We start from the raw sequence: 13,887 nt of genomic DNA on the forward strand, positions 1-13,887 counted from the left end.
CAGTGCAGATTAACAGGAAAAGAACAAAGATGTTAGCATCTTGCACCCACCCCCCCGAACTTCCAACTACATGAAATCATTTCCAAAGTTGGTGTCCTTTCCTGCTTACCCAGAGTTGGATTCCACAAAGTCTGGGGCTTGAGGTTCACCTCCCTATAGCAAATGTCTATCTGACAAATTTGCATTTTGGAGTGAAAATGCGTTTCATCAACGTGAAAGTGTGTGCAGTGATTTGGAAGGCAACAAATTTGGGGGCAAAGGCTCAAGATAAAAAATAAAAATGATATTTATTCAGCTTTTTGGAAATATAAATAACACAACAGATGACAAAGAGCAAAACAAAACAAACCCCTGACATGTTATACGATCAATCACTTCCAGGCACAATAGCATTTATTAATGAACGTAAAAAAATAAATTTGATTTTATTTTTGTCTGCTTTCCTCCCAGCTTTAAGTACATGGGTGTTTTTGGAAGCTTGAATTTCTAAGAAAATTCCACAGCTATACCGGCCCCTACGATGTGACTGAGTGAGCTTACAGTCCCACTCCCACAGGGAAATAAATGTCCATCATTGGGGATTCTGGGGAACTTAAAAAACAGGTGTTTTTGTTAGGATTCATTCTCACAGGGGAAAATGCAGCCATTATCCACTAAAACACAGTCCAATATGGGTACAGGTTTTCCAAGTTCTCAGGACTACCAGACCAGGCTGCTGAGCTTTCCTGGCAGCCCAGCCTGCAGCCTGCAGCCTCTCAAGCTGCACGGAAAGTGGGATCCACAAAACCAGAGATGAGGCCTTTCTGACCTTTTCTCCTAGAAGTCAGAGCGTTCTCTGGGTAGGGAGGGTAAGGAGGTTTTACGGCAAGCCTGCCTTCACACTCAGTACTGGGGGAAGGCTGCTAAGTCTACCCAGTGCACACTTGTGTTGAGTGTATGGAGTGTACTTACCCATCACCACACAAGGCAGTTAGGAGTAAATGAACAAGTCACTCTGGACCAAGCCCCTTCAAAACAGAGGCAAATTTGGTGAACCAAGGCCACTGCCTGTGGTAAAAACCGCAGTTCACCTAGGTCCTTTCCCGAAGAACCATATTAATCTCCTGATTCAAGAGGCATCTCTGGCCAAGACAGAGCACGCAAGGAAAACGCAACTTCTGGGTAAGGCAATGCCACACGGAGTTTAGAGGTTGTGGTTTAGTCTACAGCACAAGAAGACGGTGGCATCACTAGTAGTTACAGCTGGAAAGAGCCTTGGCCGGACCACAGTCCTGGAGCATCTTTACTAATGCAGCTTAATGGCCGTTGCCCAGATGTCGTTGCTGGGGAGCGGGGGAAGGACCCATCCTTGGGGAACGGAGTTGCCTTTGGGGTGATCGGATGGCACCAGGTACTGATCCCAATCATGCCTTAATAAGAACATTGTAGAACAACTGTTTATTTCGGTTTTATTCCAAGCAAGACGTTCAGCAACTAAATATTCAGGACTTAGCTTTCAAATGACTGATGCACTAGTCCACCGCAGAACTCGATTTCCAGGCGTTATGCAGAAGACCGTATTTCTTAAATGTACATATAAAGGGTAAAAAACTGCGAAGAACTTACGATCTTATGGGTAACCAAATAATGAATATACAGTCGATCCTCATTCTCTGCAGGTTCCGTATTTGCAAATTTGCCTACTCACGAAAATTCCTTTGTAGCCCCACAATCATTACTCCTGGTGCTTTCGCGGTCACTTGCCAACATGCACAGATAGGGAAAAATCTGAGTCCCTGACAGGCAATTCCCAACTGAGGCTGAATAAGGTGACACTGTCTTCTTGTGTTCAGCCTCATACTGTAAACAAATGTCCTTCCTGTAGTCTCTTTAGTACCACATTCCCACATATCTGTGCTTTTGCTGGTACTTCCGCTACTGAAGACGGCCCCCAGGTATACTGCTGCAGTGCCTGCTAGCAGGAGAAGGCTGGGGTGCGCCTTACGGAGGATACATGTGTGCCAGAGAAGCTACGTTGAGGCAGGAATTACAATGCCGTTAGCTAGGCGTTCAATGTGAATGAATCGACAATAGATATTAAATAAGATGTCTTTGAAAAGAAATCCACATAAAACGATGTTATGTATTGACTGGTTGATGAAAATGTGATTTCAGGCTCACAGGAACCTAACCGTGTATGTCCTCGAGGGGCAGCAGTCCAGTATTCTCTAATTCAGTACCTGCAGCTTGATAGAACATAGCTAACGGGAATGAGAATCGACTGTACTTACGTTTAAAAGCTAAAACTTGCATATTCGCCAGAAATATGCTTTTTCCAGAACACAAGCTTGGTATGCTAAAAAGCATCATTAGAGCTTTGGAAGGAACCTGAGAGATCACTTAGTTCAGTGGTTTTCAAACCAGGCTTTCGAGACCCCTAAGCCCCAAGCAGATATTCTGGGAAACACGGAAGTGTTTCCAGTCAATAACAGATTTGAACTGCCTATGGAACCCACTCATTCCAACTACTTTACAAATGGATTTCTCATTTGTCTTTGCTACTGCTGAAGTTTGAAAGCCACATTCTAGTCTACCATTTGCATCTTGTGGGTGAGGAAAGTGAGACCCAGAAAGCTGAAAACTTGACCCAACTCATTAGTAACTGCAGATTAAGATGAGACTCCTTGTTCCTAGCTCTCCTGGCTTTGAGAGAGCTCACAAGCTGGCATGGGACTTAAACACAGGCAAGGAGGCAGGGAGGGTTTCCTTCCCTTGGTCTGTTTAGCAGCAGAAGAGAATTAGGAAAAGGAGGCCAATACTTCCTTGTCAATACAACAGTTACAGCATGAGACAACTGTTGGGCAAATGACAACCTGAGTCTCAGTTTCTTCACCTGTTAAAACAGAGACTTCTGCTTCTCAAGGACTGAGAACTAAAGGATGCCACACATGCCTTAGAACCTAGAAACTTTACATAAACCCAAAAGAACTTTAAAAAAGAAGATAAAGCAATAGACCTCAACAACACAAGCACGTCAAGTGCTTCTTGCTACCCAAGGGGAAGGCAACATGGAGAGTGCCCCTCTGACCTTATCTGGATGAGTGCTGGAAGGGAGTGCTCGGCTTGGAGGTAATACTGTCGGAAGGGTTGCAAGAGGTGAGCGAGTGGGAACTCAGCTGAAAAAGAAAAGGCATGTTACCACATCCTCATGCTTCGTATCTTGAGTGTATTTCTCAATGCAAGCTGACTGAGCCTGTGACTATGACAATATGACAATGTGATCAAATATTTAATCTTTACCCATGATTTCCAATATAGTTTAAATTTCAAATCTTTCAAATTTCAAATCTAGAATTTCAAATAGGTCCCATTTGCTGCCTACCACCTCTTAGCGTAGGTTGAGATCATCCATGAGGAAAAAGAACTGCCAATCGAGTATTTTCCTTTTCTCCCCTGGTTACAGAGGAACTTACCTGGATCCCCAAATAACTTGGACTCAATTTCACGCTGCTGAAGTAAAATTTTCTCTTTTTCTTTCCTCTGTTTCTTTTCTAATTCTCTTTTCCTCTCTTCCTCTTGTTCTCCTTCCAACATGACTCTGAGGGCTCTCTCTTCAGCTTCGTATAATTCAGAGCGTTTTTTAATGAGTTTTCTTAGTCTCTGAAGATGATGCTCAAAAGTCTCATCTGCTGAGGCTGGAGGACAGACCCCTAGGCAGAGATGCAAATGGCATTTTAGATAGAACTGTTTATCACAAAATCTGTGTTCTAATGAGAAGACTCAAAGTCCTACTTACATTATGAATCTGCAAATTCTAACCAATCATCAAGGCTCAATTTGATCTTGAGTCTCCAATTAATCTGACCCCATGCTGACTTTCCCTAACTCCTCTCTCTGGATCATAGCACTTAACCTGATTTTATTTATTTCTAATGGTTTTGATCCTTTGGTTGGGCACTGAGTCACTAAAGAGAGGATCTGTCTTATACTTCCTCACTCTGATTCCTCCCAGACCCAACTAATAAATAATCCTCCGGCTGACGGAGTCTGAAGCTCTGGGAGAACACAGTTGGATAATGAGGAAGAAAGATACGTAACCAACCACACTGACCTCACAGTCTGCTGCGTAGTGTAGGGTGACCAAATATTTCAGTTTGCTCAGTTTTAGTACTGTAAGCCCAGCATCCTGGGAAACCTGGGATGGTTAGTCACCCTGATTTAAATGTGAGGTCAGCTAGTGCCACAATTGGGAATACAGCTAGTATCACAACTGGGAAAATCTGATTACAGACTAGTTAGTAGGTGATATGAAAGGATTATTATTAATTTTAGGCAATACGGCTAGTGCCACAATTGGGAAAATCTGATTACAGACTAGTTAGTAGGTGATATGAAAGGATTATTATTAATTTTGTTACTTGTGATAACTGCATCAGAGTTGACTATGGGTATCTTATTTAGGGTTCTATTTTTGTGCATGAGTGTAATTTTTTTTTTAAAGATTTTTTATTTATTCATTTGAGAGTGTGTGAGAGAGAAAACGAGAGGGGGAAGCATTAGCAGGAGCAGCAGACTCTCCCCCCTGAGCAGGGTGCCCGATGTGGGGCTCGATCCCAGGACCCCGGGATCATGAGATTAAGCCTCGAGTCAGTCTCCATACTCAGTACACAGTCTGCTCCTCCCTCTCCTTCTGCTCCTCCCCTGGCTTGTGCTCTCTCAAATAAATAAATAAACAAATAAATAAATAAATAGAATCTTTTAAAAAATTTCATAAGGAAAATGTTTTAAAATTTAATGAACACTTGTGTGGGTCGCAGTTGTGCACTCACTGCCACATGGCCCTGCGATACAAAAGCTGCTGAAGCTGCTGGTGATTCATCCTGGAATGATGTGGGTGTGGGCCATCCTGTTAGTTCTCGAAGATTTTAAAGGCAAATGTATCTATTATGGAAGCATCTTAACAATACCAGATACAAGGAAGAAACAGAACCGAACATAATCAACCATTACTTCCCCGTTGAGCCTGCAGTCACTTTTGTTTATTAGCACTGTCACCTGGTTTAACATAATGTGGAATTTCTACATCTCCATTTCCATTCTCTGCATTCTTTTCCAGTCTTTATAATTATTGAATGGCTCTATCTGTTTCATCAAATCAATGTACCATAATTTACTTAACAAGCTCCCTACTTCTGGACACTTAGGCTGTTCCAAATGTCCTATTATCATATAGTATTACAATCAATACTCTTGGGCAGGTTACTTTTTTCCTTCTACAGATTATTTCTGTAAGATAAATCCTCAAGAGAAGAAATGTTTATGAGTACTTCCAGGATGGCCTAAATGTGGTACTAAACTGCTTCCTAAAAGAGCTGATCAAGGCCTTTGGAGGTCTGACTCTTTTCTCCTTCAACCATCGCCACTAAGTGTTGTGGAATTCGCTCTCCTATCCTCACCTCCAAGGCTAACGTTTCTCCAGGTCATTTTCTCATGACTGCTTTGCTTGAACACGTTTCCAATCACTCATTCCCAACTATGGAAACTCTACAACTCAAACCCATCTTCTACTAAGTTGCCAACTATTTTCCAAATACACACAAAATTCTTAAGCACTGAGAAATTCAAGTTGTCATTACCCTGTTCCGTAATAATTTCATGATTGTTTAATTTCTTTACTTAGACCAGGAATTGGCACACTTTTTCTGTAAAGGGCCAGCTAGTACTAAAATCTGCCAGTACAACGAAAATACAGACACTCCATCAGCCCCAAAGTGCCCCCAGACTCCATGACGAATGGTGGCTTGCTCCCATCTCAGGCTGCTGGGCCTGCACCACGAACCCACACCTCCATCAACCTTTATCACCTCTGATCACGATGACACATTCCCTCAGCAATGGCAATCCTCACCCAGTCTTTCTCTTGACCCCATGTCCTGACACGGTTTAGGTTCCCTCCGCCTCTCCCACTCACTCCTCCAGTTCCTGCAGCTCCTACATACCAGTGCCTTCTTCTTTTCCCTTCAGCCTTGTCCAGTCTTTGAATCTTGGCATGATGAGAAAACCACCCGCTACCTCTGGAGTCCTATTAAGCACGACTCTTCTCTTCTCTGACTAGGACTTTCTACCCTCCCAGTGCTCGTATCTCCTTCTCCCTGGAGACTGTCGGCCTCACTAAAACCTCCAACTGAATGTATCCAAATCCACCCCCCTTCTACCCATCCTCACCAACACTTGTAGTCACTCTTAAAGCAAAACCCCAGGAGCCCTGTGCTCACCCGCCAGTTGCAGAGCGCTCCTGGGAGAAGTCATCTGATCACGTGCTCAACTATATTAGCTGCGCCCACAGCCCCTCCCTACAGCCATACTCCCACGGATCACTAGCTGGCTTGTACCATTCTTCATAGCAGTTATTTCAAACCTTTACTGCTCTCCTAAAGCCTTCCTTCTCTACTGTCTCTGAGCAAACCATCGAACCTAACTCAGGGCAAACAGGCTAGTAGGCAGAAATCTCTTAACTTTCAGCCCCCAATTTCACTCATCTGCATTACTACCCTTCCTTGTCTCCTTCATTTTCATTCCAGTGGAAGATAGATCCTTCTGGTGGCTCAGTCAGTTAAGTGTCTGCCTTTGGTTCAGGTCATGATCGCAGGGTCCTGGGATCAAAAGCCCCATGTCTCCTTCTCTCTCTGCTGCTCCCCTTGCTTGTACTCTCTCTCTGTCAAATACATGGATAAATAAAACCTTAAAAAAAAGATGGATCCTTCTACACTAAGTTAATCCCTCCACCTGGATCAGAGTCTCCCCACCTCCTGCAGGGCCTTGAGCCATCAACTATCCCACCTGCTTCTCTCTGACCCTCTCTCTTTACTCATTCCTTTGCTTGGCAATTAATCATGTTCAAATTTCCCCCATGACCCTAAGATTACCACCCCGCCCCTCTATACTGTCAGATACCAATCTTGCTCTCTCCTTTCCTCACAGGCAAACTTTTAATAAGCTGAACTCACGGTTTGATTTTCTTACCTCCTATTCCTTCTTTAGTCTAGCCTAGTCTGGCTTCTACCCGTACCATTCCGCTGAAATGCACCGAGCACAGTTCACCGATGACCTACTGCGCACTAATTCCCATGACGTTCCTCAGTCTTTAGGTACAATCATTATTCCCTTCTTACAGATGAGGAAACCAAGGCAAAGAGACGTTTTGGTAACCTGCCCACGATAACACAATCTGAGCATCTGCCTCTTTTCAGGAGGGAGGGGACCTACCTTCTCCTTCTATCTCTCTGACCTTTCTTGTGGCCACCCCTTTATCCATCTGGATTTTGACATTCCCTAGGATTTTGTCTTTTTGGCCCTCACCTCGCACTATACAACCGCCTTAAGGTCATGCCTACTTGTGGCTGCATGCTGATGACTTCTTATCCAGGATGTACCACAGGCACCTCAAACTTACCACGCCCCAAACTGAACTCACCAACCCCAAATCGTTCCTCCTCCCATTGCTGAGTTCCCCAAGTTATTTACTTATACATTCCCCTTCTCCTTTATTCATATTTTTAAAAGCCATTTACTTTTCTCCAAGTCACCATCTGACCCTTAGTTCACACTCCCATATCATCTATGCCCAAACTACCAAACAGCCTTCTCAGTCTCTCTTTTCTCCCTCCCTCCTAGATGCTCCAAACCGTTCTCTGCTCCACCAGCGCTGATCACTGCTGTCATTTCACTTTATGCTTAAAACCTTTCAATGGTTCCCCTCAGCTTTAAGCACAGGTGAGAAGTCTAGTCTGGCCCCTAAGACAGTTTGCAGTGTGACCCTGCTTACATATCCAGCCTCATTCTCTCAGCCCTTACCTGGAGGTACACACACCTTGAGGGAAATGCAACTAGCAGCTAGTTACCAAATCATTTTACATTCAAGTCCATTAACTCCACAGAGGCTGCTTATTTTTACAGATCACAATTCCTCCAAAATTTCCTCCTTCTTTTGGACCAAAGTGAGGAAGACTAATAGTGAGAAATTATGCTAGGAAATTTACTTGGCAAAAGTTTACTGACCACTCACCTTACAGAGGACATGAAGTAGAAGAATATTAAATAATAGCCCTCAGGTTTTCATTCCTCAAGGAAGAGATAAGGGTAGACACCATAGATGCAAATTCCTCTTTGACTCATGAATGTGCGGGGTCATCTGCTTCTGAGGCCTGAATTTGAATCAGCCACTCTGAAGGCTGGCATGCAGGAGCTAACCATTCGGCTAGTGAATGAGCTTGGCTGAATACACAATGGTCACATCCCAATGAAACTTTATTAAGGGTCTGACTCACAGGTTTCATTTATATTTTAAACCACACAGGGGAAGTCACTTGCTATCATGGTATTTGCTAATTTGTGTATTCTCAAATATCCCTGGTGAATATCAATGGCCTATAGCCTCCTAAATAAGGCAGCATGTGGTTCAAACCAGGTGCAAGTGAGAAGGAGGTCATCGCAGCCCAGATCAGGAAGGATAGAGAATGCTGCATCTGTATTTAGTTTTGGAGGACAGTGAGAGCTTAAAATGGAAAAGATGGAATTGAGGGCCCTCCACAGAAATAGACTGGCAAGAGCAAAGATTAAGACAGGCAAATGTTCAAAGCACAACTAGGGATCTTCTAGAAAACCAGTGCTCCCTCTAGAGGCAAGAGGAGATGACTGAGGTTTTCTGATCCAAAAGCACGTAAGCTGAGTACATTCATACAGTCTGCAAGGCACTCCCTGCCCGGTCCAACCATTCACACCTCTTTAAATATCAGTGTTTCAGGTTGAAAACATATCTGAAGGAGCGTACCAAAATTTCAACACCTTCTGACGCACCTAGTAAAGGTAGGATAGCTTTTGCCTTGGTACATGGGCAAAGGTGACCAGCCATGCCAACCTCACTCAGAAAAGCGTGGCCAGGAATGCCTGGGGTGGGAATCATGAGTTAAAGGAAAGGCAGTGTACTGGGTTCCCACAACTGCCTCTCTTTTCAACCTTGTCAACCAAGGGGTAAACAAAGTCTGAGGCTTCCTGCTTCAAAAATTCTGAGGAACTGCTGACAAGCTTTATTACTCTATTGGATGAAAATAAAAAATTATCAAATATTTTTCCTTCAAACTTTTTGGGGGACGGAGGGCGCGAGGGTAAAGAAAGGGAAGGAGCAGGGCAACAGAGGAATAAATACAAGAGGAAATGCAAAGCCATGGTTACCTTTCCTTGCTGCTGCCTCTTTCCTGAGTTTCCTCAATTTCTCCAAGGCCCGAAGAATGTCCACCATTCTTTTGGTGTCTGCTTGCTTTTTCCTCACTTCAGATAAGACACCATCAGCAGCAGCTTTAAGTTCCTGCTCCTGGAAAGAGAGTCCATGAGACAGACCTAGTATTAGGAACAACATTACAGCAGAGAGCAGCTGCCTAGCAGTGAGATTTCAGAAGATCAGACAGTTGCAGGGTTAAGAGTTTCCACCGGACGCCAATCCCAATTTCCTAGCTGGACACAACTCCTCTCCCATACTGGTCCAGCCGAGGGATTATCTTCTCTGCAGTTTCTATGTGGGTGCTGATCTTTGCTTCTTCCTTGGAATTTCTTCAAGTGTGGTCCAAGGAACATCTGCACCAACTTTAAGTTGGGGCTCTCTTTTAAAAATGTAGACTCCTGGGGGTGCGTGGGTAGCTCAGCTGTTAAGCGTCTGCCTTTAGCTCAGGTCATGATCCCAGGGTCCTGGGATGGAGCCCTGCATCGGGCTCTCTGCTCAGCGGGAAGCCTACTTCTCCCTCTCCCACTCCCCTGTGTTCCCTCTCTCGCTGTCTCGCTCAAATAAATAAATGAAATCTTAAAAGAAAATGTGGACTCCTGGACCCCAAGATTCAGACTAGGAGGGAAGATAAGGAATGGGTTGGAAGGGCCAGGACTCTACAATTCTGTCAGTGACACACAACACACGTAGCACGTACTCCAGTGTTAAGTGCCTAGGATCTTTTGACATGACAGCCTTTCAAACAATGAAGACCCTATCCTACTCAAGTTGGTTCACTTGTAGACAAAATGACTCTGGTTCTTCAAACCACCACTCGCAGGACTGGGTCTCCAATCCCCTCACTGTGGATGGTAAGAAAGATCCTTTTGCCTAAAGCTCTCTTCCCATCTATCAAATAAATGCCTGTAATTCCACCATTACAACCACACCATACTGTTTCCTTCTTATGCTTCTGTTACCCTCTCTGCCTGAACTGCACCTGTTGCTTTCACTCGGCTTTGACATCTCCTTTAAGACACAGTTCAGATGTCACAGTATCATCCATATGATCCCTTACACCATCCCCCAACGGACTGGTTATTCCTTCTCTGGGTCCCTACAGCACCTACAGCTGAAACCCTAACACATACCATGCTGTATAGACACGGTCCCCATGAGGCTCTAAGCCCCTCGAGGACAAGCACTATATCCTATTCATCCCTATCACCAGCACCGGGTCTGGCACATAATGGGTCCTTACTAAATGCCTGTAGAACTGATGCAAACTTCCTTAGATTATGGTGTTGCCTCCAAGTATTACTCTTTAAAGCACTGGAGGTATGAAAACAAAGCTTGCCATCACATTTCGGGGGGGGGGGGTTATAGCAGATTCTAGGGCAGTAACACACACAAGGAGGATGAGGAGGGAGGAAACCTTAGCCGGTTGTACAGAGTGAAGGGAAGGGGGAAGCACCTCAAGACACTCATAAATAATAAGAATGCCTTCGACAGCCATCTGACCAATTTCCATTTTCACCCTGGCCCCTACCTAAGATCAACAGGCTTTGGAATCAGCCAACCTGGGCTCAAATCAGGAGTAAAACGGTTACAAACCAGTTGTGTGATTGTTGGCAAGTTAGTTTCTCTATGCCTCAATTTCCTAATCTGTAAAATGGCGAGAATACAATTTACCTCTCAGGGTTGTTACAGGGATTAAAGATCTGGTATATGCAAGGGCTTTAGCATAGTGTCTAGTATGCAGCAAGTGCTCAAAAACACCACTGTTAAACCTGGGGATATGTGGATTAAAATTCCTGGGGCAAGTCATCACTACTGCTGCACCAGCCAATTAGGGTAAGGCACCAAGTGCTCTATATTTTGTATTAAAATCAGCAGACCAATACAAGAAACAAGGACCCAGATTTCTGTTCGCCTTGAATGTTAAGTGGACAGAACACTGTAGTAGGAGACAGGACGTCTGTCATCCCTGCAACGCCACTGTGTAATCCTATACTTTGTGTTTACAGGACTCGCAGTGCACCTAGAGCGCTTGTGTTTTGTACTATGCGTCATTTACACGCAATCATCATGAAGATATGAGGTCGGAAAGCCTGGCTATCTTTTTATTTTACGGATGAGGAAAAGGAGGCTTAAACATGGGAAACGACAGCGCAAAGCCTCACAGCCCTTCAGGTTCCAAAACATCACTACCCCCAGCCCCTGAGCATCTACTGCTCTTACCCGCTTCTTCTCCTCCACCTCCTGCACGCACTTGACCCTCCAAAGGTCAATCTCCTGCTCGCGCTCCGCTGCTCGCGCGGCCTCAGCCTCCCGCTCAGCTTCGCGTTCCCGGGCCCTCTCGCGAAGCCGCAGCCGGCGGCGCCGGACCCTCTCCAACCTCCGCCGCGCCTCACCCACATAGGCGGCCTGGGTCAGCAGCTGTAGTCTTTCGGCCAGTTGGGCGCGCAGCGGCGCGGCCTGGGCATGCAGCAGTACCCAGGCGGCGCCATCGGCCTCGGCCTCGCGCAGTGCCTGGCCCAGGTCGCGCAGCCGCCGCACCAGGCGCAGAGCCCCGCGCAACCGCGCGCGCACTTCGCCCAGGCTGGGCCCGGCGGGCGCGCGCGGAGGCAGCGGGCAGCCGGCCCGCCGCGGGGTTCCGAACACCGCCTCTAGCCACTGCCGGTCGCGCAGGCGCTGCAGGGCCGCGTCCCCGAGTACGTCGGACGGCGGCGGCGCCTCAGGCCAGTGCGGGCTCCAGGGCGGCCCCGGGCCTGGCGGCGGCGGCCGTAGCCGCTCGCCACCGTCGGTTCCCGGGAAGGGCCGGCACTGGGGCGGCGGCGGGGGCAGCGGCGGTGGCGGCACCGGGTAGAAGACGGCACCACCGTTACCGCCGCCGCCGCGAGAGGCTTCCCCGGGGGCCCGGGGCTGCAGAGCCAGCGGGGGCTGGAGGAAGGGGGCGGAGGCCCCCGGAAAGGGGCCGGGCCGCTGGGGAAGAGGCGGTGGGAAAGCCGGGGAGGGCAGCGGCGGTGGCGGACAGCCGAAGGGAGCGGGAGGCGGCGGCTGCGGAGGCGGCGGGCCTGGGCGACCCGGGACGAAGAAGGGCGGCAGAGCCATATCCACGATGGAGGGAGTCTGAGGAGTGACAGGAATTTGAGTGGTTCCCCTAGAAAAAGTGTCTTCCGGGAGGAAGTGACGTAATACATGCGCGACGCGAATACGACGCGCCCGGCCCGGAGAGCCCCACGCGTAGGTGGGCATTCATTCGGTTCTTCAATTTCTAAATACCGCTCTCCTTGAGCATTCTAGGCGCGGAGCCAGCTGCATTGCAAACATTGTAACTAACAGATACAGTTTCCCTCGTGAAACTACCTGTCTAGTAAAGAAGACGCATTCATCAAGTAATCGTGCAAATGCAGAAGTGCCGCGGTGAATGGAAGTACTACCAAAGTGGAAAACACTGGGCAAGAAGAGCTTATAGGAGATTTTGACTTAGTCAAAGAAGTTAGAGGAGCCTGTCCTAAAGATTTCAGCCTTCTGGTAAGTAGGAGTTAAATAGAAGAGAGAGAAGCACAGTTCAGGTAGGAACAGCATTTGCAAAAACTCTAGTAGATAGTAGGTCTAGTCGGGAAACTGAAAGAGTGCCAGAATGGAAGTGATGTGATGTTGGGGTCCTGGAGCTAAGAGTCAAGAAAGAATTCTTGAGACGTTTTCGGTGCAGAAAAGGTGGTTTTATTAAAGCATAGGGAAAGGACCTATGGGCAGACACAGCTGCACTGGGATTGGTTATATACTTTTAAGTTGGGGTGGGGGTAGAAACAAAGGAAATTTCCGAAAGGATTTTCAAGTGTTAAAGAAGACTTGCAGGATCCTGGAGGTCCCTCTATGGTCAAACTGGGGTTGCTTTTTGCCTCTAGCAAAGCATTAACTTTAAGATAAATTCCTGCAGGAAAGTCCTACTCTGCCTGTCTCAAGTATTTGTCAATGGGCTGCAAATTGTAAGGAAATTAATTTGATCTACTATTTCCTTTTGCCTTTGTTCTCCATGTCCTGATGGAGCCCAGAAAGCCTGGAGGGAGCCTGGGAGGACAGATCATAGCATTCCAGGATCTCCTATCCTAAAAACAATGGGAAACCACTGGAGGGTTTTAAACTGGAGGGGAAGGAAAGGCCATGCTGCAAGAGTAGGTATTTAAAAGTAAACTGTTTTGAGATAATTGTAGATTAGTGTGCAGTTGTAAGAAATAATACAGGGAAATCTTGTGTGCTCTTCACCCAGTTTCTCCCAATGGAATTATCTTGCAAAAGTGTAGTACAATATTACAACCCAGACACTGACATTAGTATAGTCAAGATACAGAGCATTTCCATTCCATCCCTTCCAAGATTCCTTTTATAGCCACACCCACTTCCCTTCCTTAACCTCTGGCAACTAACCTGTACTCTTTTATATAATTTAGTCCTTTCAAGAATGTTATATAAATGAAATCATACAGTACATAACCTTTTGGGATTGTTTTTACTCAGCATAGTTCTCTGAAGATTCATTCAGGCTGTATCAATACTGTTTTTTTTTATTGCAATAGAAGTGCGCAAAAAAGGTGTGAATAAAATGAAACCACTTTTTAAAACCATTCACATATTGAAGGATATTT

At 46.1% G+C, this 13,887-nt stretch overlaps 1 protein-coding gene across 1 annotated transcript; it reads right to left on the reverse strand.

Moving 5' to 3' along the window:
* Positions 1 to 268: 268 nt before the first annotated feature.
* Positions 269 to 12,400, reverse strand: PDCD7 (programmed cell death 7). The gene is made up of 5 exons (XM_026478318.4): positions 11,477 to 12,400; positions 9,211 to 9,349; positions 3,453 to 3,689; positions 3,068 to 3,155; positions 269 to 1,409 (listed from the first exon to the last, which is right to left on the reverse strand). Exons 1-5 carry the CDS (start codon positions 12,347 to 12,349, stop codon positions 1,286 to 1,288), a joined length of 1,461 nt encoding a protein of 486 aa, XP_026334103.2. The 5' UTR covers positions 12,350 to 12,400; the 3' UTR covers positions 269 to 1,285.
* Between the last annotated feature and the right edge of the window lie 1,487 nt (positions 12,401 to 13,887).

This window comes from Ursus arctos, unplaced genomic scaffold, assembly GCF_023065955.2.
Source record: "Ursus arctos isolate Adak ecotype North America unplaced genomic scaffold, UrsArc2.0 scaffold_28, whole genome shotgun sequence".
NCBI lineage: Eukaryota > Metazoa > Chordata > Mammalia > Carnivora > Ursidae > Ursus > Ursus arctos.

What these genes read in the sequence shown, in the direction of transcription:
- PDCD7 (XM_026478318.4), bottom strand. Translation starts at nt 12,349, where the DNA reads ATGGCTCTGCCGCCCTTCTTCGTCCCGGGTCGCCCAGGCCCGCCGCCT. An exon ending in AGGTGGAGGAGAAGAAGCGG is followed by an intron (nt 9,350 to 11,476) that starts GTAAGAGCAGTA and finishes CTCTCTTTCCAG; the next exon opens with GAGCAGGAACTTAAAGCTGC. An exon ending in CCAGCACTCATCCAGATAAG is followed by an intron (nt 1,410 to 3,067) that starts GTCAGAGGGGCA and finishes GTTCTTATTAAG; the next exon opens with GCATGATTGGGATCAGTACC.